Consider the following 21,056-nt stretch of genomic DNA (forward strand, 5'->3'; position numbering starts at 1 on the left):
TGGAAAAAGAGTAGTGAATACACAATTACCTATTTTCTTCGTCCTTTTGACAAACCCAGTGGAGTCGATTTGACTGAAAGATTGACCATCCATATTTTTGTTTCCGACACTTGTGGTAAAAATTGAAGTCGAGTCGATTACAATAAATGTTTTGATTAAATTATTTGCGTTTCACTTCGCATCCTATAAGTAAATTATTTCATACTTTAGCACAGTGTCATTTGTTTAGATAAAATGCATCTTAATTAATCAAGGCCGTAAAAGCCAGTAAACATTGTGGTAAAGTGTGTAATGTGAAATGTGTAATCCACAACTTGATTGGCATTGCATAGCTTGCCCCACTGTGTTACTATTCCTATTTTGTCTCAAATAGCTTTCCGTAAATTATATTTTTGTCTTAGATTGCTCTCCATATATTATGTACTGCATTCATTCTTGCATATACTGAACTCAGCCACAACAACAGTTCTTTGAACTTTTTGAATTGTCGTGGTGGCTGAGTTCGGTATAATTCCTGATAAATTCTCCGAAGAAATAGATTAATTCATATGAGATCCAAGTACACGGCAAAACAATACAGGAAATCTTTCAAAATGTCCGGTCAGGGAAAATAACATATGCCTACCTGTTCGAGTTAAATACTATTATTCCCTTATTGCTTCGTGTCATGATAAATGATGGATAACAATTTAATTTATTTCGTATATTGTTTATATCATATTGTGCCATATTATTTTGTCGGCATCTGGACTGTGATTCATGGATTACAATTTGTTTACAGGTCAGTTTGTTCGTTTTGGCTTATTTCAAGTATATTAGAATCGACTTACACATATAACAACAATATTCATAGCCAGAGGTGTTTTTGTGAGGATGACGTCACAACTGTATTTTAAGCATACAGATTACATTTGTAATCCATGAACCAAGGTTCAGCTACCGACAAAATCAAACAATATTAGAAATGAAATAAGTACAATATAAATCATTTATAATGAAATGAACGACAAAGAAATAAGGGAATAATAGTATGTAACTTGAGCAGGTAAATTTTTTTTACAAACGACTTTCGGGTTTTCGCCGCCACATCATCGTTTATATATTATGACTATTTTCTGCAATGAGCAAATCAAAAAGGTTTTTTTTTTTTAATTTTTTCGATATTTTTTCAGAGAATTGGAATAACAGACTCAAAGTAGTGCTGTTAGTTTAAGAATGCCTTTTACGTTAGTAGTATATGAGCTTACACATTGGTCGCATAGGGATTCCCCATTCCATTTCATTTCATGGGGAAAATGCGACCAATGTATAAACTCCCAAAAAAGACCTTAATTCCCTACATTTCATAAATTCTTACAGCAAAACATCCTACATTTCATAAAACATCCTACATTTCATAAATTCTTACATTAAAAAAGACCAAAAAACACCTTAAATCAATTTCCTACATTCCATCAAAAAAAGCATATCAAAAATACCCTTATATAACATAAAAATAACATCTGGTTTTAAAATAATGTAGAAGGGAGATAACTCTTTTTTGGAAAATTTCTACTCAATTTTTAAACCTTAAAAATGGCAAATAAAATACTAGATCCAATCTTTAGATTATACGATCCAATTCGTTATTCATTTAACAAGAAAAAAGAGGATTATATTATCATCTCACCGACTGTTGGTTCTAAATCCCAATTAAATGATGGTGGTAGAATTACCTTCGAAATAAATTCATTATCGAATTGATTGCTTCTTTCCGATGCTTAATTCAGATGTGATTTCAAAATTAAAGATGGAACTCAGAATCAAGTTCCACAAACTAATACAACGTTAGAAAACAATTTCTTTCCATCTTTATTTAGCGAGATGGTTTTGGAAGCAGGTTCAAATCCGATAGAAACAATCAAACACCCAGGGGAATTCGACACAATGTTGAAAACAGTTTTATATCCTAAAGATTTCGATTCAGTCTCAGGTTGGATACCCGATGTTGGTGGTGGAAGTGTTTAAAAGAACCGGTAAGAAATGTTGCAAATGATGCTGATTTAGCTAGAGTGAGAGTTGTTGCTCGAAACACAATAGAAAGAGTAGTACGAGCAGCTAATCATGGATTTGAAAAACGAGTACTTCAGTACAATAATATTGTCGAGAATAATAGGTGGGGTAATTACGTAAATTGGAAATTATATCTTTTATTCGGTCTGTTGGAACATAGAAAAGTCTCCATAGGGTTACCATATAAAATTCATCTACAAGGAGAAATCAACGATGATAAGATATTCTTTGGAGAGAATGGTTCAGATGCAAAATTAGAAATAACGAATCTCCAACTTTTCATACCCGTAATAACACCATCAATTGAAGTAGAAACGAGAATATTCAACTCGTTAACTAAAGATATTGAAATAGCTTTACTTCATCGTAATACGGTAGGTAGCATGACTTTAACTGGAGAATCAACCACGTGGCCAATCACTAACACTATCAAACCAGCAAGATATTTAATGGTTGGTTTCAAGAACTTACCAGATTCTCAAACGAATAATGATAATGTCTTTAGAGTGGCAATGAACCAAACTCAAAATCCTTTAATCCATAAAGTTCAAGTAAGATTAAACAACGATAATTATCCTAACCAACCTTTAACAATTAATCCAACCACAAAGGATTATAATGAATTGTATAGAAACTATAAAAATATGTGTGAATTATTTGGAAATCTACCTCAGTTTGAATATGTAGATTTTGCACTTAATCATCCAATCTTCTGTTTTGATCTATCAGCTCATCAAGAAGATCTTTTCAAAACAGGAGTGAACATAAATATTCATATTGAAAAAAAAACAAGGAGATGTAACAGGTTATTGTTTATTATTGGAAGAAGCAAAACATTTAATTAAAATAGATGATCGAAGAATGATAAGAATTGAGTAAAAAATACACCCTTAAAATTGAAAGTAAAAACTTTAGTTATGAAAATAATAGAAGCTGTTGAAACAGATTCCCCAACTGTAATAACTTTCAACGGTAAAAAAATCAGCATAACTAAAAAACTTATTGATAAATACAAATATTGTAAAGTCAGAGACGATATATATTTAGAAAGAATTGATACAAATGTAAAAAAAGGTGGATTTATATATTCCCTACCTTTAATATTTGCTGGTATTACCGCGGCGGATACAGTGGCTGGTGCTACAGCTGGTGGAGTAAGCGTTGCCAACGAAAAGAAAGCAGCTGCAGTAACAGCAGCCGAAGAAAATAGACACATTTTAGAAATAGGAAAGCTAGGAAAGCAAGCCGCTGCTGCAAAGAAAGCAGCTACTGTAAAAAAAGGTTCAGGAGTGGGAGATATGATAGGCACATTGAGAGAATTTGGAAAAAGATTTAGTGAAGAAACCAAGAAAACTGTTAAACAAGGATTAAATAAATTAGTAGATAGTATTGATACGGGAGAAATCAAAGTCAAACATAAGGGTAATGGAATTTTTTTAAAAAAAATATACACACTGAAGAAGGAATATATCTTTCAAAGTATAAAGGAGTAGGAGTGATTTTTGGAACAAATTAAAATAATAAAAAATAGGCAAAAAATTTAATCATTCAGAAATATTTCCTAATAACCCTATGCTCATGTGTATATGCGGTAGTTCCGGTTCTGGGAAAACTCATCGCACTTTTAACATGTTGACAACACCAAACCTTTTAGATTTCGATTCTCTCTTTATCTACACAACAACACCAGAGCAATCATATTATCAATTCCTCAAAGCTTTAGAATATCTACCAAAGAAAGATGTTCAAGACCTATTTTAATATTACGAAGAAAACGAAGAAGAAGTGGAAATAAAAGATATCATAGATAACTACATCGAAGGAAAGAATCCAACGGATATAAAAGTTTTTCTTGTGAAAAATGTTAATGATCTAGACTTGTCTAATATTGATAGCAAACGAAGGAACTTAATATTGCTTGACGACTGCGTAGCGCAAAGTAATCAAGCTGTTCAACAAGAATTCTTCACGAAAGGAAGACATCACAACTGTCACTGCATATACCGATCCCAATCTTTTTACGGGATGGATTCTATGTTCATTAGAAAAAATGCAAATTGTTTTTTATTATTTGAATTAAACGATAAAGATTTATCTCAAATCATTCAGTCGATAAATCACGGAATGGACAGAGATGCATTTAAAAAGGTTTGTAAAGCTCAATGGAAAAACCCAGATGATCATGGATATATATTCGTTAATACTAGAAAACCTACAGGTGAAAGAGTTATGACAGACATTTGTTAAATTTTATTTTTTTAAAATTGAGTAGCGATTGGAATAATATTTTAAAAAGAAATAAAGAATATATCAAAGCTAAGAATAAAATAAAGACCCAAGTTGAAAATAACAGATTACAACAACTCTGATTAACGGAAAATCTACAAACTCTATTTCAACCCATATTAAAATCTCAAGAGGATATTAAAAAGAAATTAGAACCTAAACAAATTCAACAACCACTGTTTCCTTCTCCTCATCAAATAGAATATCCCATTGAATATGATGGTCTTATAATTAGGACATTAGATGATATAAATCATTATTTTTCAAACCCTGACACAGATTTACGAAAGAGCATTTCACCAATTGTTGATAATGATGGCTTATTGTTTAATGGATATAGAATAACATTTAGTAAAGTTTCCCCCAAATTTATAATCGATACAAAAGACTTTATATTTACAACAACAGAAGGATTAATACATTTAATGAATGGGGAGGATCCTGGTATTGCCGATTATAAGGATTTAGTAGAATACTCCAAATTTCTAGATGAAATAAGGAGGGGACGCGAAACAAATAGATCGAAAGAAGTTAAACTATATATAAAAGCAATTGAACATGCTGAATACGAAGTTGACGAAGCGAGTAATTATGGAGAAAATTATCCACCAATCACAGAACAAATAGACGAATTGGAAAAGGAGATAGCTAGAGAAAACAGTGGACAAGGTATGACGTTTTTATCCGACAACAATGAGAAACTACTTAATTGATTACAAATTATATTAGCGGCAATGAAGGAAGGATATCGATCACACAGACAATATAATGAAGTAAATTGTATATTAAAAAGACTCCTAGAAAAAGGTATCATAGATAAAAATGATTATAAAAGCGTGATTAAAAATGTCAAATAAAGAACAACTATTCGTCATCACCTCAAATAAATCAGACATTAAATTATATCTAGATTATGAGTACGAACTCGATCGCAATCAAGAATATGAATTGGGATTAAAGTATTTCTCTGTTTACAATTCCATTAGAAATATCAACGAAAAAAATAATCAAATAAAAATATCAACAGATAACGGAGTTACGTTCAAAACCATACGTTTACTACCAGGAAGGTATGAATACATAGCCATTAACGAATATGGAGGAAGTGTCAATGGTAAAAACAATAATGAATTCGAAGGCAATTTGAATCTGAACAAAAGAAAATTGATATTAAGAAATAATAGTCAAGTTGATTTCAACGTAGAAAATTCATTGAATACGTTACTAGGACTTGATAAACGAGTATACACCCAATCCACTTTAGCACCACACAAAGATAATATCAAGAATGATATCGATGTTATAAATATACATTGCAATTTGATAAACGGTGGATTTTTGAATAAATACAAACGTCAGATTATTTACAGTCTTCCAACATTCACTGTACCGATAGGATATAGAATTATAGAGAAACCATTTCAAACGACGTATTTACCACTTAATTCCTTTATGATTAAAGATATAAATCTGGAAATCAAAGATGGTAAAAATAGATTTATAGATTTTGGTAACGAGGAAATTGTTATTCAACTTCATTTAAAGCAAAAAAATTAACACTCTTCTTGAATAGTAAGGTAATCGAAATCATCAAATACGTAGTTTTCATCCAAGCACATCTCCTCTTTATCACTGTAAGGATACATGATTCCTTCATCGTCCGGTGCTTTTCTCTTTATGAGATTCAGATAACTTCTAAATTGTTTAGTTTGTTTTTCATTAGGAATAACTATTCCATCAGTAAAACTCTTCCCCCATGGTTTATCAAATTCATTCGTTACGTCATGTACACTAGCTAATTGAATATAATCCTCTACCCTAATCTTATAGTTAGAGTAACCCTTAAACGTTTTCTTTTCTTTTAGAATACCGTCTGAAGTTAGAATGATATTGTATTTAACTTTTGGCGCTAAATATAAACCAAATATGATTCCACCATCACCATAATCATTCTTTCCATTCATTTTTGGACACCAACCCAGCTTCATTTAATTTATCCCAATTGCTAGACGAAATGTATAAACTATCGGTATCCGTATAGTATATTTCTGGTTTATAAAAAACATCTATTACGTGAATAAAATTATTCATTATTTTTTTACTGTGAGATAATATAAATGTACCTAATTGAGTGGGTGTTAATCTCGTAAAATCCTTTGGAGGAACAAACTCTTTTTCTTCGTCATTAATCTCCACAATGTATTGACTATCATTTAGTTTGTCATACTTCTTGACGTGTTTGTCGTAATTAAGGCGAAATGTTTCTTCATTCCATAAATGCAATGAGGTATTTCTATCTGAATATCTGAATAGATTTACCATATAAGGAATTACCTAAAAACTCCATGCAGTTACTGGCAATCACATCTCCTTCCTTTTTATATTTATTCCTTAATTCCTTCAAAATTAAAATATAATCTCTATAGGGTGGAGTTTTGAAATTTTCTTCGTAAACTATACCATCTAATATTTTAATAATTCGTCCACCGGCTTTCACTATTTCTTGAATATCGACCGATGTTAAAACATCTGAACAAAAACCATTTCTAAACCTAATTTTAGTGCCAGTTTCCTTTTTACCTATTCTATTCGTGAAAGTGATTTTATCTTTAGCTGGTATGGGTTGGAAGAACATGTTTTTGGGATATTCAAACCAGACTTTCAAAATAGCAGTTCTAGGTCTGAATTTCTGTTCATTAAAGAGCTTAACAAATTCTTTATTTTCTTCTGGTAGAAACGCTCTTGCACTTTCAGCTTTAGGATATTCACCTTCTGTCATAGCAGAGGCGTACAAACCGTTAGCGTCAAATGCCATCAGTTTAGTACATTTTATTTTTTTAAGTCTCGAATGAACTTCCGTTTTTTCTTTCGTGCTAGCGCTGTATTCTTTAAATAAATCTATTATGTTATTACTCTCGAGTTCTAAATACTCTTATAAAATGGCGCAAATTTCATCCATTTTGTTCGTTTCAAATGATTTTCTGTTAGCAGAAACTCTTCCTCCTTTAATACTTTGTCTGATAAAATATCTTATAAAAGGATGAGTATGTGAGCAAACTTTTTCTACGTTTTCTTTTTCGGTGTGTTTCGGAACCATTCTAGTACTTTCGTACCATTCTTCTTCAGCCATTTCTTTATAGTAATGATATAAATAATACCAACCCTTTAAAGATAAAGAAGGAACCGTTAGATTATTTGAAACGTTTTGGAAGACAGTTTCTTTCATTGCTTGATTGCATTTTATCAAACAAGCTCCGAGACATAACGTATCTCTTTTAGCGTAAGGTTCCCATTCGTGTCTTAAAGATTCCCAATTATCTTTGGTGTATTTTGTAATATTGATATCGGCAATCTTTCTCAAATTCATCGGTAGATTAGACGAATTTCCCCATGCCGCCAAACTAGATTTTTCATGTTGATAGGAACAAGTGAGACATATATTTTGTAAATATTTATTTTTATCAGATATTTTTATCTCTCCTTTCTCTCTTTTCTCTCTTTTCCATTTTTTCTGCAATCTTTCTTCTGTATATGGATTAGATAAAGGAAGAGATAGAATTTTATTATCTGTTACTAGTGGACATTGTGTTAGTTTATTAATGCTTTGAAGTGCAATCCAGTTGTCAAAACCACTCCCGTTATGGGAAATTAAGGTTAATCTTTTTTCATCTACTGTACCTAAACGACGCATCATCTGATCGAAACAATCTGTTCCTACAAATATTTCTACTATATTAGTCATGAGTTTGTTGTAAAATTCTTCTGGAATGGGATCAGTTGGCTTTAAATCTGGGAATACTCTTTTAATTAGTTCTAGTTTTTTCCTCAGTTTTTCCAAATTGACTAAAGTACAACAATAAGGAATGGCTTTATTTTCGTTATAGGTTTCGCAATCCCATGCGTATAAAGTATCATCATGAGGTTGTGAAATCACGTTTAGTTTTAAATGAGCAAAATATGTTAGTGCATCATCATCCCCACAGGTTCTCCATACATTTTCATCGTAATTATCTTATATTTCTTTAATGCCTAAGGTTTTGTTATTTCTTCTTATCAAACAGAAATGTTCTTTGTTTAAATAAAATACCCAATCTAATTCTTCGGATACTTTCTTTGGTCGAAAATGTCTATGTTTGGGCATATAAATTGGAAAATAAGTATTAAATTTCTTATTGAATTCAGAGATTCTAGCAGATGTGATAACTCCTTTTCTGTTGGATTTTTGAAAACTATTGACGAAATCTTGAAATTCTTTTGTTAAGTCTTTATTCATGAAGTGATTTACACACTTTATAAAACAATAACCATCGCTTGGTATGAAACAATTTTCGCCTTTGTATTCATTTATCTTTTTAAGTAAATTACCACCTGTGCCAGTTTTAGATCTTTTTACTATTCTAAAATTATTTTTGCGGAAAATAATCTCTCCGGTAAAATACCAATCAGATGCGTCAGATTTATCATGCATCTTTGAATAAATAATCTGGAAAGTTTGAGCATTGAATCCAGATAATCTCATGTCTTGTCTATATTTCCCCACTTCATATATTTGACCATTTATTTCAATTTGACCTTTAATTTTAAAATCCTTAAATAGAATAGTTATTCTCTTGATTAATTCTGAAAAAAGCATATTTGTGGTTGATATTTTAATTTCATTCTCCTCTTCTTTAAAAATTTCGGCTGTCCTATCAACTAGATATTTAAATTTTTCTTCATCTTCTTCGTCAAATTTACGCGAAAATAAATTAGGTATTGCCTTGAATATCTTTGAAAAAAGTGTTTTAGATAGAGGTTTTTTTTTAAATTTTCAATTTTATCCATTTTCTTTTTTAAGTATCTATTTTTAATTAGGAATTTTTAACTTTTATTGATGATATTTCTACATCAAATTTATCTAAAATTTCATTGAATTTTTCTAATTCTTCAACTGTTATGTTCTTGTCTTCTCTCGAAGAAATATAAACAATTTATTAAGATATGTATTTAAAATTTCTGTTTTCTTTTTATAATGAGCTTTCTGTTTTGATGTAAAACCTAAAGTAATCAAACCACAAGATGAAGTTTGAACGGCAGTGAACGCGGCTAATACAGTTGGGACAATTATTGGAAGCATTAATCCACCGGTTACGGCTGTTGCCACCGTTATTCCTACTGTTAAAACTGTACTTAATGTTTTGAAAACAGATCGATTTTACTCCATGTTTTTCGACATTTGTTGAATTATTTTAGTTTTTCTTTTAGTTTGTTTTGTTTTTCTATCATATATTGTTGTCTACTTTCGAGTTCTATTTTTTAGGTAATTAAATCAAGTGAATTTCTGATAAAGCTACTATGTGTTTACTATCATCAATAATAAATTGAACAGATACTAACGATATCTATCTATCTATCTATATTTTCCACTCGTTTTAATTTCATATAAGTGATCAACCTTGGTGTTTTAGTCGTTAATTTCGAATTCTTTAGTTTCTACATTGTTTGTACCATTGATAAACTGAAGAACTTTTTGAGCGTTAAATTTTTTATCAGAAAAATGAGAGTCTTGTATGAAGAATATTGAATCAACTTTTACCTGAAAAGGGAAAGTAAAATCTATTGGATGATAATCATCCTCATCTGTATCAAAAATATTATTGGGATGAATAGTATAATTTTGAACAAAATATACTCTAATATTTGCTGTAAATCCATATGTTTTATATTCATAGTCTTTTGATTTATCAATATTATTAGTAATAGAAGCACTAAAAAAACCCAAATTTCTAAATGGAAGATTGAAATAATATGATTCTTTCTTGAGAAACTTTTTTTCTAATGCGACTATATTTTTGTCCTGTTTCAAAACTAGGTTATTAATAGTGGTTATCTGTTGTTGAATAACACTATCATCAATGTTCTGTATTTGTTGATGAATATAGGTTTTGATTTCGCTATCATCTATGCTTTGTATTTGTTGTTGAATATAGGTTTTGATTTCGCTATCATCTATGTTTTGTATTTATTGTTTAATATTTGTTAGTTCTTTTTGTAATAATTCACTGTTAAGTTTGGTTTCCAGAGCATTTAATTCCTGTTGAAACGTATCTTCATTTTCATCTGGAATGTTATCTATCAATTGTTGAATGTCTAATTTTTGTTTAATCTTATCCTCTAATTTAGATATTAATGAAATTAAATTTTGTAACTCAGTTTTATTCTCTACGTTGACCAATTCTTTTTGAATAAAACTTATTAATCTTTTTACCTCTTGTTGTAGTTTAGTATCATTAACAAAATTTTTATTATTTAGTTGACGTATGAAGAATCTTTTCACATTACTTATTTTATCTTCTAAATGGTTTTTATTTACTTCAATTGAATTTATTTGATCCCGTAAATATTTCTTGTGAACAGCGTCATTATCGTTTTCCGGAGACTTTGAATTAGTTACTTTGAAATTGTTCATATCTAAATCACCTTGAAGAGTGTCACCGATTTGATCCGTGCAAAGTAAGGTTTCGCTTTATTTATCCACGCTGTAGTGTTAGGTTTTTTAGTTTCTAAAGATAAAGAACCTAATCCAAACTTGTTCGCCATTTTTATTGAGTTAAATTTAATACAATTTCTTCGAATTGTTTTCCTAAACTCAACTGATATAAAACCCAAAGTGAAAGCTGACCACAAAACTTTTGTCCCGGTAATTGAATTTGAAAGGAAGAACATTTGATTGGTTTATTAGTCAATTGCATTATCTCTTCAGTGAGTTCTAATCCATAAGAATCGAAGAAATATAAGTCAGAGTCTTTGTACAAAGCAGAATGATGAAGTTTGTGGTTGTATCGGTTGCATATTTATCGAGAAATTCATTCATTTTTAAAAGTCGATTTTTTGAGGAGTATTGTTGAAATATATACGTAGTTTGTGTTTGAAAAAAATTGTATTACATTCTGATAAAACACATTCAATAATATTTTGAACATAAATTTAAATTTAAGAAAGCGTAAATGCTTGTCTACATCTCTTAATCTTCTATCAAATTCTTCATCTTCGAGAAATTCATTCATTCATTCATTCAAAAAGTCGGTTTTTTGAAGTTCATTTTGATAAAACCTACCTATGATTTGTTCTTTGTCTTGATCGATTAATTCATATGTGGGAGGTGATGTGCTGTTTACTTTATCAACGATGAATATTTCGTTTGTCCAGTATCCAACGTAACCTTTTTCGAATTTGCTTTTATATTTGAAAATACGAACTCGATCTCCGACTTTAAATTTGGGTTTGATATTTAAATTCTTTATTTCATTTTCGTAGTTATGTTGCGCGTTAATTGACTTTATAATATTTGGATTACTCGAGGCTTGTGTTGGTGTGACACCTATAGATGTATTGTATTCATCTAAAACCTCTGGTAATATTTTAAGCCGTTTGAGATTTCAATTCCGTGAACTTTTTGAATAATTTATTTCTTAGAGTCCTGTTAAATCTTTCTATTACTACAGCTTTACCTTCGTTATGGGTGCTTTAAATTTCAAATCCCAGAGATTTCATATTTTTATTATAAAATTCACTTCCTTTATCTACCCACAGTTTTTCTGGATGTCGGTTAGATTGTTTCATAATCATTTCAAATGCGTGTTTGACTGATAATCCCGTTTTGTTTTTCAAAGGAATAACCAAAGCATATCTCGTATACAAATCTATAACTGTTAAGCGGCCCATACACGATCAATAATATCGCACAATAGTATTGCGTGAACTGACATTGCGCAGTTATATTGACCGTGTGTGGGTGATATTGAAGGCTTGCACAATAGTATTGTGCAAGCCTCAGAATTTCTAAATCTGGTAGAAATTTTCAGGCTTGCGCAATTATTTCATTTACAGTGTGTGGGATTTTTCAATTATATTGTGCAATATATATTCATTTTACACGACCGGTCGTCGACCCCTATACCGCCTCCTGAGGAATCCCCACATGAAGTCGCTGAATATTTCTCTTCTTTTGTACCATGAACCAAACAGTATTTGAAAAGATTAAATTAGCAGTTGCTCCACAGAAATGTTGGGGACTTTGTTTTGTTAATTGATTTCACAGTTTTTATGTTTTATGTGTATTTATTTTATGATATTATCCAAATGACACTTTTTTTATTTCTATAATTTCTAGAAAAGAAATGATATAAACCAAATTTAACTGAAATTGTGTTTTATGCTTACCTTAATATATGGTCCAAGGCACGTTATGAGGGCCTCGCAAGCCTCGATGACGATTTTCCCTATGGCCTGAGGTGATATAGCTGTGTTGAATTTCAAATCCTCGAATGAATTTCCTGTAGCCAAATACCGTAGCGTAACTGAAAGTCGCTCACTAGGGGAAATTGGATCTCGCATGTTTGTCTTTTGTTTTTCAATTAGAGGCGTTATCATATCTAATAGTTCATCAAAACTGTTTGCGTCCATTCTCAAGAAATTCTTGAAATCCTCCGGCTCATTGGTTCGCAATTCAAGCAATAATGACTGGTTGCCGAACTTACGTCCACGCTCTAGAAACCATTGTTTTGCCCAAATCCTTCGCCTGCTCCGCTTTCTACGTCTAGAAGCAAATATCAACGCGATAGCGATCGATGCATCCATTCTGGTCGAAGTTTAAAGTAGAAATGATGCACTTTTGCTCAATACTATTGTGCGATTTGATTGAATCGTGTGTGTCGGTCAGAAAAATAACTCAATTCGATTGTGCAATACTATTGTGTAATATAATTGATCGTGTATGGGCCGCTTTAAGCAATATTTAAATCCTCTTTCGACTGGCATATGAATTAAATCGGCTGACCATATTTCATCTTTTTCAAACACTTTTACTTTTAAAAAGTTTTTAGTTTTTCTAAATTCTTTATGAATTTCATCCGCTAATCCCATGCCCAATTTCATCTTTGCTTTTAACAGTTTTATGATTAATGCTCTTTGCATTCTCTCTTTGAAAGTTGGATTTGGAATATTTTCAAGTTCGATTATCATGTGTCTGTCTGCTTCGTGTCTAAAGTTTATGTCTTTGTTTCTGTATAGTATGTCGTGTTTAAGCGCAGCGGCGTCAACTCTATTGACTGGTTCTTCCCCTGGTTTGGGTTTATCGTTTTCGTCTAATCGCAGATCTAACCTAGTACCTGGATCAGTGTAATTATGACCTGGAAGATGTTTTTCTCCGGGATATTTCGCCCATGGAAATCCAGGAAGAGAAGCCAATGATTTTTGTATATCTCCTGAACCGAAATAAGTTTTTGGAGCGTGAGCGACAATCATTTTTATCCTATAACTTTAAAATCTTTTCCTTTCCTTTCTTCTAATCTCCTGTTTCGAAGTTCTCTTATTAGCTCTAATTCTTTCAACTCGTTAGATTGTTTCACTGTGTCGCTTATACTCTTTCCCGCTTCCGCGATTGAGCCGATGGCTTTCGCTCCAGTTGAAATGAGTGATTTGTTTTTTGAAACAAAGCTAGCTACTTTTGGAATTATTGTTTTACCTAGAGAAAATAATGAAGAAAAGATACCGTCGCCCGAAAACTCTTCGAATCTGTGTTGTTCGTGTTTTAGAATTAAACTCATCCTTTTTTTAAATGAAATAATTTAACGAAGAAATTGTGGTCTGTTTTTTTTTCCAAAACAAGAGTTATCTCCCTTTTCTAGAAGTTTCAAGACTAAAAATAACATTACTTAAAACGAGGCTATTAAAAAACCGGATGTTATGTTATTTTATATAAGGATATTTTTAATAAGCTTTTTTTTGATGGAATGTAGGAAATTGATTGAAGGTGTTTTTTGGTCTTTTTTAATGTAAGAATTTATGAAATGTAGGATGTTTTATGAAATGTAGGATGTTTTGCTGTAAGAATTTATGAAATGTAGGGAATTAAGGTCTTTTTTGGGAGTTTATACATTGGTCGCATTTTCCCCATGAAATGAAATGGAATGGGGAATCCCTATGCGACCAATGTGTAAGTTCATATACTACTTACGTTGATAAAAATATAATTTGTTTAAGTTTACATTACAATTCTTTCCTAGTAATCTCAACCCAAAAGTCACAAATATTTATGTCCTCCGTAAAAACAAATTTTGAAGATATAATGTGTGCTCATGCTTATATTTCTATCAATGCAAAGACATTCTGACTGACAGTTCTATTTTGGGGCTGCTATTCCTATTGCAACAAAAATAATGGGAACAATTAAAAAAAACTATTTGCTTTGCTCAGACAATAGTGTTCACAAACTAAATAATGTTTTCAACGGATTCGTAAATATTTTGTTTCAAACAGTCGAAATCACTCTGAAACCTGCCGAACGGCAGCCTATTTACAAACAATTTATTGCGACGAGACCCACAACTTCTTCACGACGAATGAAATCATGTCATCTTTAGCTGTTTTGAAATGAATTAATACATCCCGGCCCTTGGGCCACAAACATTTTTTAAGTAGCCTACATTTATTTTCTTAAATATTGAAATTTACTCAAATTTTTAATCTTTAGTAAATTCCGAGGCCACAAATATTTACTGAGAACGTTTTTTTATTCAGCCTAAGAATATTCTTAAGTTTTTTACTCAGTCTGAGAATTTTCTCGAACTAAGTAAAATCGGGGACATCAATCAATCAATCAATCAATCAATCAATCAATCAATCAATCAAGCAGGTTTATCATGGAGCATTAAGAAAAATGACTTATAGCTCCACAAAGCATATATTATATTTACTGCCGGTTCGGGTGTTGGGGACACCTTTGATTGTTAGGACCAAATATTTTAAGTTGACCACTTTAACAATAATCCTTTTTATGGGTATAGGCTACGGGATGGGAAACGCAGATCTATGGACGGCTGCGTCAGAAACTCTAAATGGCCCACAATTGTAGACCGTGCCTATCCCGTATAATCAATAAACACAGGTCTAATTGTTTATTGCGATTACAAATTGGTAAAATATAACTTTTTTATATAGTCCGCATTTTATTTAAGTGCTCGGTTTTTCGCGATTAAACTGGCCCCTTATTCCAATTTCGTTTTAAACATCTGATAAAATTAAGAAATTAGACGTATTTTTTCAAAATGAAACTTTTACATTAAATTTTAGCGATAGTAGACCATGGCATTAACAACAACAATTAATAGTTTAATATTTTACTGGTTTTTTTTTCCATCATTTAAAAAAACAACGAATTTTAACAATTCTATCTTGTTTCTATTCGCTTTGTTTCATAAATATGCTACCAGCTATGTAATAGGACCCTCATCTAATGTCCCAATTCATAAATAGGCCTAATGAAATATTTTCAAATGCATTTGTTGGACCTGTATAAACAAAGATCGAACTTTAGAAGAAAAGATGTTGACCGCAAATTTATCACGTTGAAACAATTCTTATGGTCAACAAAACACGAAAGTTCATTTGTTCTGATATCATTGAGCACGTTATATTACATAAAAAATACAAAATGACGAAAAACAATGATCGTACAAATTGCCAAATTTTGACGTAAACGAAAAATAAAATTTACGAAACGAAATATATTTATATTTAAATAATTAATATGGTAAAATAAAGGGTATTCTATGACAGAATATAAATAGAAAATTTTGAAGAATTTTTTTAAAAAAATATAAATATTAATATTTCTTGGTACATTATAATAACTCGTTGCACAAAATATTTTTTGGAGTAGTCTATAAATAAATAAATTCTTGGAACATAATTAAAATTTGTGACATTAATTTTTGGGGAATAAAAATAAAATACAATTCTTGGGACCTTGACTTTTAGTCTTGGTATATAATATAATGATTTTGGTATATAATTAAACTTCTTGGTATTTAATATGAATTTATTGGTATAAAATGTAAACTTCTTGGTACTTGATATGAATTTCTTGGTATGATTAAAGATTTTGGTATATAATATGGGTTTCTTGGTATAAAATTTCAACTTCTTGGTATGTGATTTTTTTCATGTTGTTTTTTTTTTTCGTTTAGGCATTCCATAGATTGTGTAACATAAATCACACAAAAAAGGATTATCTATTTTATAGGCTATCATGTCTATATATACATATATTGTGATCTGAAAAGTCATGTATGTCAATTGGGTTGTTTCCCTTGAAAGAAAATGAAGGCCTGTGACTGTGAAAAATGACAGAAAAGTAGAGTAGGCCTTTATATCTAGATTTATAGGCCATCGTGTCACATTACCCTCCCAAAAAACAGTAAGTACCTGGCTCCTCCCACAAAAATTCTTCAACTTTTTTATTTCAAAAATTTGCCTTTTAATCAAACCTGATAGTGATAAAGGCAACACCAAACTTGGCCGACAGCAGTAGCCTATATATCCATCAGTGGACTTACCTGTTGTTATAACTAATACATCAAAATCCCTCTATAGTCCGATGAATCCACAAAATCAAGTAATTAATTATAAAACGCTTAATACATCCAGTAAGCGATTTTCAAATTGTGAATCTTGGAAATCCATTGTAATGACTCTCACACGGGGTTTCCCGCGTCCTTGACCTCTACTCTGGAATTGACTACGACATCGTCAGATATTTTTTGAAGATTGTACGATATATAAATTCACGGAAGACCTAGAAGAGGCAATTCATATCATATAGAATGATTTCTCCACTTCGAATATTGATCATTGGCAAAGTTTGTTTGTATACACCGGAAGATGATTGCCATTTTGCGCTTGCGCATTGATGTACTTTTCCTTTTTCCTGTTTTAGCATTGATAACCAGACTCTTTTTTCTCAAACTGAATGGAATCGTCGGTTACTCACTTGTTTTTTTTTTTAAATTCTGATTATAGTTTATTGTCGCTTTTTCAAACTTGATAAAGTGTGGGATTGCATACTTATTTAACCAATGGTCACTATTAAACACATAAATAAAAGCCACAGGACGAGTGTATTTTAAGAAGTTCTATTCCTTTATGAATATTATCAGGCTGAGTAAAAACAATTTCTCAGCAAAATTTTACATGGCCTCGGATTTACTCAAGATTAAAAAAATTTACTAAATTTCAAGATTTGAGAAAAAAATTGCACTAAACGCCATTTTGAATTTCAAAATGGCGACCATCGAAAATACTTTGTTGTTGATATTTCTGAATGTTAAATTGAATGGTTGACAATCAGTGGTGGAACCTATATTCGTACATATAAGGATTCAACACCGAATTTTTTAAAAAAAGATATGTATTTTTTAGTCTTAGATGTTTCTTCAGATATTCTATAAAATAATTAGAATTGGTTTGTTTCGATTTTCTTTATGAATCCCTCACCTTGACCAATATTTCACGAGTAACAAACGCGACAACGGCTACCAAATGCGTCACTTATTTTCGTGTATGGTACCCAGTGGTATAATTACCATTTCTTAGTATTCATCTTTAATAATATTTCATTTTAACTAATGACAATTCCTTCAAAGAACAATGCTTTTTTTTTTTAAAAAAAATATTGACTCAAATAGGATAAGTAAAACGTAAGAGTAATATATCGCCAAAATTCATTAAAACAACATAAGAATTTTCCCACATTGTGTTCGATAGAATTTATCATGGAATCCGCTAGTTTTTTACGTGACTTTGCTCACTGGAATATATTCTAGCAAACGACACTTGGAATTCCGATTACAGCTTGAGATTATAAGGAAATTTGACCGATATAAAACTGTGATATTTGGTTTTAATTAGAATCCGTCATTTTTATGTTAGAAATAGATATTAAATTTTTCATTGTTTTGAAAAGATAGGAAAAAGTTGACGTAGAGATAACCCATGTTTATCAAAACATGCAAATGTGAAGGTCACGGCGAGGTCGCACATGTAAATTATCTATCATTTCCGGAGATACACATTAGGTTGCCTACTGTATTACTTTTGGTTATTTTGGAGAGACAAATACTGAATGATTTTTTGTTGTCTTTATTACAAAATGTTTTAAGTACTGGTAGATGTTGTAGTTTGTAATTTTATATAAAACATGCATGGCTTTCTGGAAAGTTGAGTTTAAGGGTCCTAAAGAGAAGGTGTCTTTTACTGATTTTGAATCAATATAAGTTAAGCTTTTATCATGCATGGAATATGTAGTATTAACCTATTGGTGCATTTTGTATAGTAAATTAATGAATACATTCAAGTATGTTGTGCATAAAATATACATTCAATTATATAGTTAATATCTGAAACATTGATAGCAGTTGAAAAAATCAGTTGTAACTATATTGTATTTTCACCTACTATATAACTTTGAGTAAATAACTGGGACCAAATTGCATTGTGACCTAATGGTGAACAATTTACCAGACGCTCGATTTGTTTTGTCACATTGACTTTATGACGACTGGAATTGTTCATATAGCGGAGATAATTTTGCTCCTTAAGATTGAAAAGGTACAACTGACCCGATGCCAGATGCCAGACCCGACCCTAGTAGCCTAGGTCTATCCTATAGGGGCTTGTTTCACATTTAAGTAAAGATTTAAATTTTCCAGTCATTTGATTGTAGTCTTACAAACCATACAATGGATTTTTAATTTTGATTAGGCCTACATCTTAGTAAAAATTTTGTAAAAAAAAAATGTAAGCAATCAAGACAAGTAGGCCTATACCAGTTTAGTATGTCAGTTGACGTTAGAAGAAACTGACGCTACTGTACTGTGGTCATGGAAATAAAATGACGTCGTTAGAAAAATGTCGGCTTCCATGGGACGTTACAGTCCGGAAGAGCCTTAAAAATTTTCTGTACGACCGCTCACCAAAAAGAAAATTGAATACAATTCGGTAAGTAGTCTACCGTGTAATTTTTATTATTATCTTTTGCGCAATTTAGACCTATAGGCTTATGCTATATGCTTTGCTATAGACTTGGTCTAGTCAGAATAACGACATTGCCATTGGCTCCGGCTTAAATTTGTGATTTTAAAGGCTAATTTCTATCTGTTAAGGAATAGATTATATTACAAAAATCGACACTGAATTCAGATTGAAATCAATTTGACAGATTCCACAAAATGAATGACACAGGCATGATTTTTTTTTATTGTCATTGATGTCTTAATAGAATAGGTGTAGCCTAGTGTTCTATTTTTCGTTTTGGCTAATTGATCCAGGGGCCTTATTCTCCAAAACTTAACTTTTAAGAAATACAGTAATCTGATTTGTTAACAAAACGTAATTTAATTTTAGTGATTGACCAATGATATGACTGGAACACTAAAATCATCTTAAGTTTTCAAGAATAAGGTCCCAGGTCAATAGCTTATACAATGAACTATGAACAGTGTACGGGTGTGTGAACACTATATTCCGATAAACGAGTTTGTTTTCATTGGCGGTGGTTCATTGGGGTTGGGGGGAGGGGGGGTGTTGGAGTTGCATATTTTTTGCCCCCTTCCCTAGAAATATGGTTCCAATTGCCAATTCTAACAAATAAAAAATTGATTCAGTGCGTTTTAGCTACAAAATATGTGTCCAAATGCTCCGAATCTATTCTATTTTTCGAAAAAATTCCAATTATTAGTAATAGAATTTTTTCCATCGATTCATTGAAATAATGGCAAATGCTAAAGCTCACTTTTCAATCGATCTTCTGGGAAATATCTTGTAGAGTGGACACGATCTAGGGAATAGGCTAACTCTTTTAGTTCAGGCATTACATGTTCTGTCGTAAATCAGTGATTTTTTTTCTGAAACTAAATTATGATTGGTCAAAAAAAGAAAAAAAAAATTGTATAAGCTTAATTGAAAATACTTAGGGCCATATGCAGCGCTCGTACTTTACCTAAACATTGACTAAAGTCAGATGCAGCGCTCTTACCTTCACTAAAGTTGAATTTTGGCTAAAGTCGAACTTTACAAAGTTAGGATAAAGGCTTTCATTTTCTACATTTCATAGTCAAATTTAAGCACGACTTTCGTAAAAATCAACCGGTGCATACCTAAAGTTCGACTTAAGTCTAACTTTAGCAAAAGTTTAGGTAAAGTACGAGCGCTGCATATAGCCCTCAGGCTTTTCAATCATTCTTTCTGGACTATCATGGCCATTGTGTCAGGAAATAGTTTTGTAAATGAAGTATTGCATTAAAAGCTTCCACAATATCGGTTGTCCATTATACTAGTAATATTTTTCGCCATCTTTATTTTTGTAGAGAAGCAAGAAATTGTTGAAAGGTTTTAGATGTAATTATGGATACCAGTGAATCTGATGAAAACAAACATTTTCAATCGTTAGATATTCTTGAAGAATCTGACAATATCCAATCTAACTCGCCTGCAAATTCAACAAAGAATGAATGCAGTCCGGCGCATGCAGCATCAGCCATTCCGTTTGTGTATTCAAACCAGCCATTAACTATTGATCAACAATATCAAGGCGAATCGATTTCTAGAAATGTATCTGTACCAGTGGCGAGATTGAGCACAAAAGCATTTCAAAGAAGATTGTTAAAACATGAACAACAGCAACCAATTACAAGAAAATTAAACAATTGTTTTTATGTAAAGAAAACGCATGAATCGTTTTCAGAGGTAAGCACATAGGTGTATCTATTTGGCAGAAAAGGGTGCGTGGTTCAATACAGGTTTCGCGCCAAGGGCTCTGCAACTCCAGTCAGTGAGGTAAATGAGAGATACTTATATATGGGACATTTGGAATCTGTAATAGAGATCGAGACATCGAATTA

General features: G+C 31.4%; 5 protein-coding genes across 5 annotated transcripts; 2 read left to right on the forward strand and 3 right to left on the reverse strand.

The window, feature by feature from the left end:
* Nucleotides 1-1,863: 1,863 nt before the first annotated feature.
* LOTGIDRAFT_156690 (hypothetical protein) lies at nt 1,864-3,813 on the forward strand (the record flags this gene model as incomplete). Its single annotated transcript, XM_009047964.1, has 4 exons — nt 1,864-1,972; nt 2,047-2,857; nt 3,083-3,474; nt 3,605-3,813. The coding sequence occupies 4 exons, from the start codon at nt 1,864-1,866 to the stop codon at nt 3,811-3,813; spliced, it is 1,521 nt and encodes a 506-aa protein (XP_009046212.1).
* Nucleotides 3,814-4,176: 363 nt separating this feature from the next.
* On the forward strand, nt 4,177-5,051 carry LOTGIDRAFT_156691 (hypothetical protein; the record flags this gene model as incomplete). The annotated part of the gene is made up of 2 exons (XM_009047965.1): nt 4,177-4,270; nt 4,471-5,051. The coding sequence occupies 2 exons, from the start codon at nt 4,177-4,179 to the stop codon at nt 5,049-5,051; spliced, it is 675 nt and encodes a 224-aa protein (XP_009046213.1).
* Nucleotides 5,052-5,891: 840 nt separating this feature from the next.
* On the reverse strand, nt 5,892-7,117 carry LOTGIDRAFT_156692 (hypothetical protein; the record flags this gene model as incomplete). The annotated part of the gene is made up of 2 exons (XM_009047966.1): nt 5,892-6,211; nt 6,673-7,117. 2 exons carry the CDS (start codon nt 7,115-7,117, stop codon nt 5,892-5,894), a joined length of 765 nt encoding a protein of 254 aa, XP_009046214.1.
* A 153-nt stretch (nt 7,118-7,270) lies between these two features.
* On the reverse strand, nt 7,271-8,806 carry LOTGIDRAFT_156693 (hypothetical protein; the record flags this gene model as incomplete). Its single annotated transcript, XM_009047967.1, has 2 exons — nt 7,271-8,181; nt 8,704-8,806. The coding sequence occupies 2 exons, from the start codon at nt 8,804-8,806 to the stop codon at nt 7,271-7,273; spliced, it is 1,014 nt and encodes a 337-aa protein (XP_009046215.1).
* Nucleotides 8,807-12,537: 3,731 nt separating this feature from the next.
* On the reverse strand, nt 12,538-12,804 carry LOTGIDRAFT_100018 (hypothetical protein; the record flags this gene model as incomplete). Its single annotated transcript, XM_009047968.1, has 1 exon — nt 12,538-12,804. A coding segment is annotated over one exon (267 nt), but the record flags the coding sequence as incomplete, so codon positions are not given.
* Between the last annotated feature and the right edge of the window lie 8,252 nt (nt 12,805-21,056).

This window comes from Lottia gigantea (assembly GCF_000327385.1).
Source record: "Lottia gigantea unplaced genomic scaffold LOTGIsca_12, whole genome shotgun sequence".
Taxonomy (NCBI): Eukaryota; Metazoa; Mollusca; class Gastropoda; family Lottiidae; genus Lottia; species Lottia gigantea.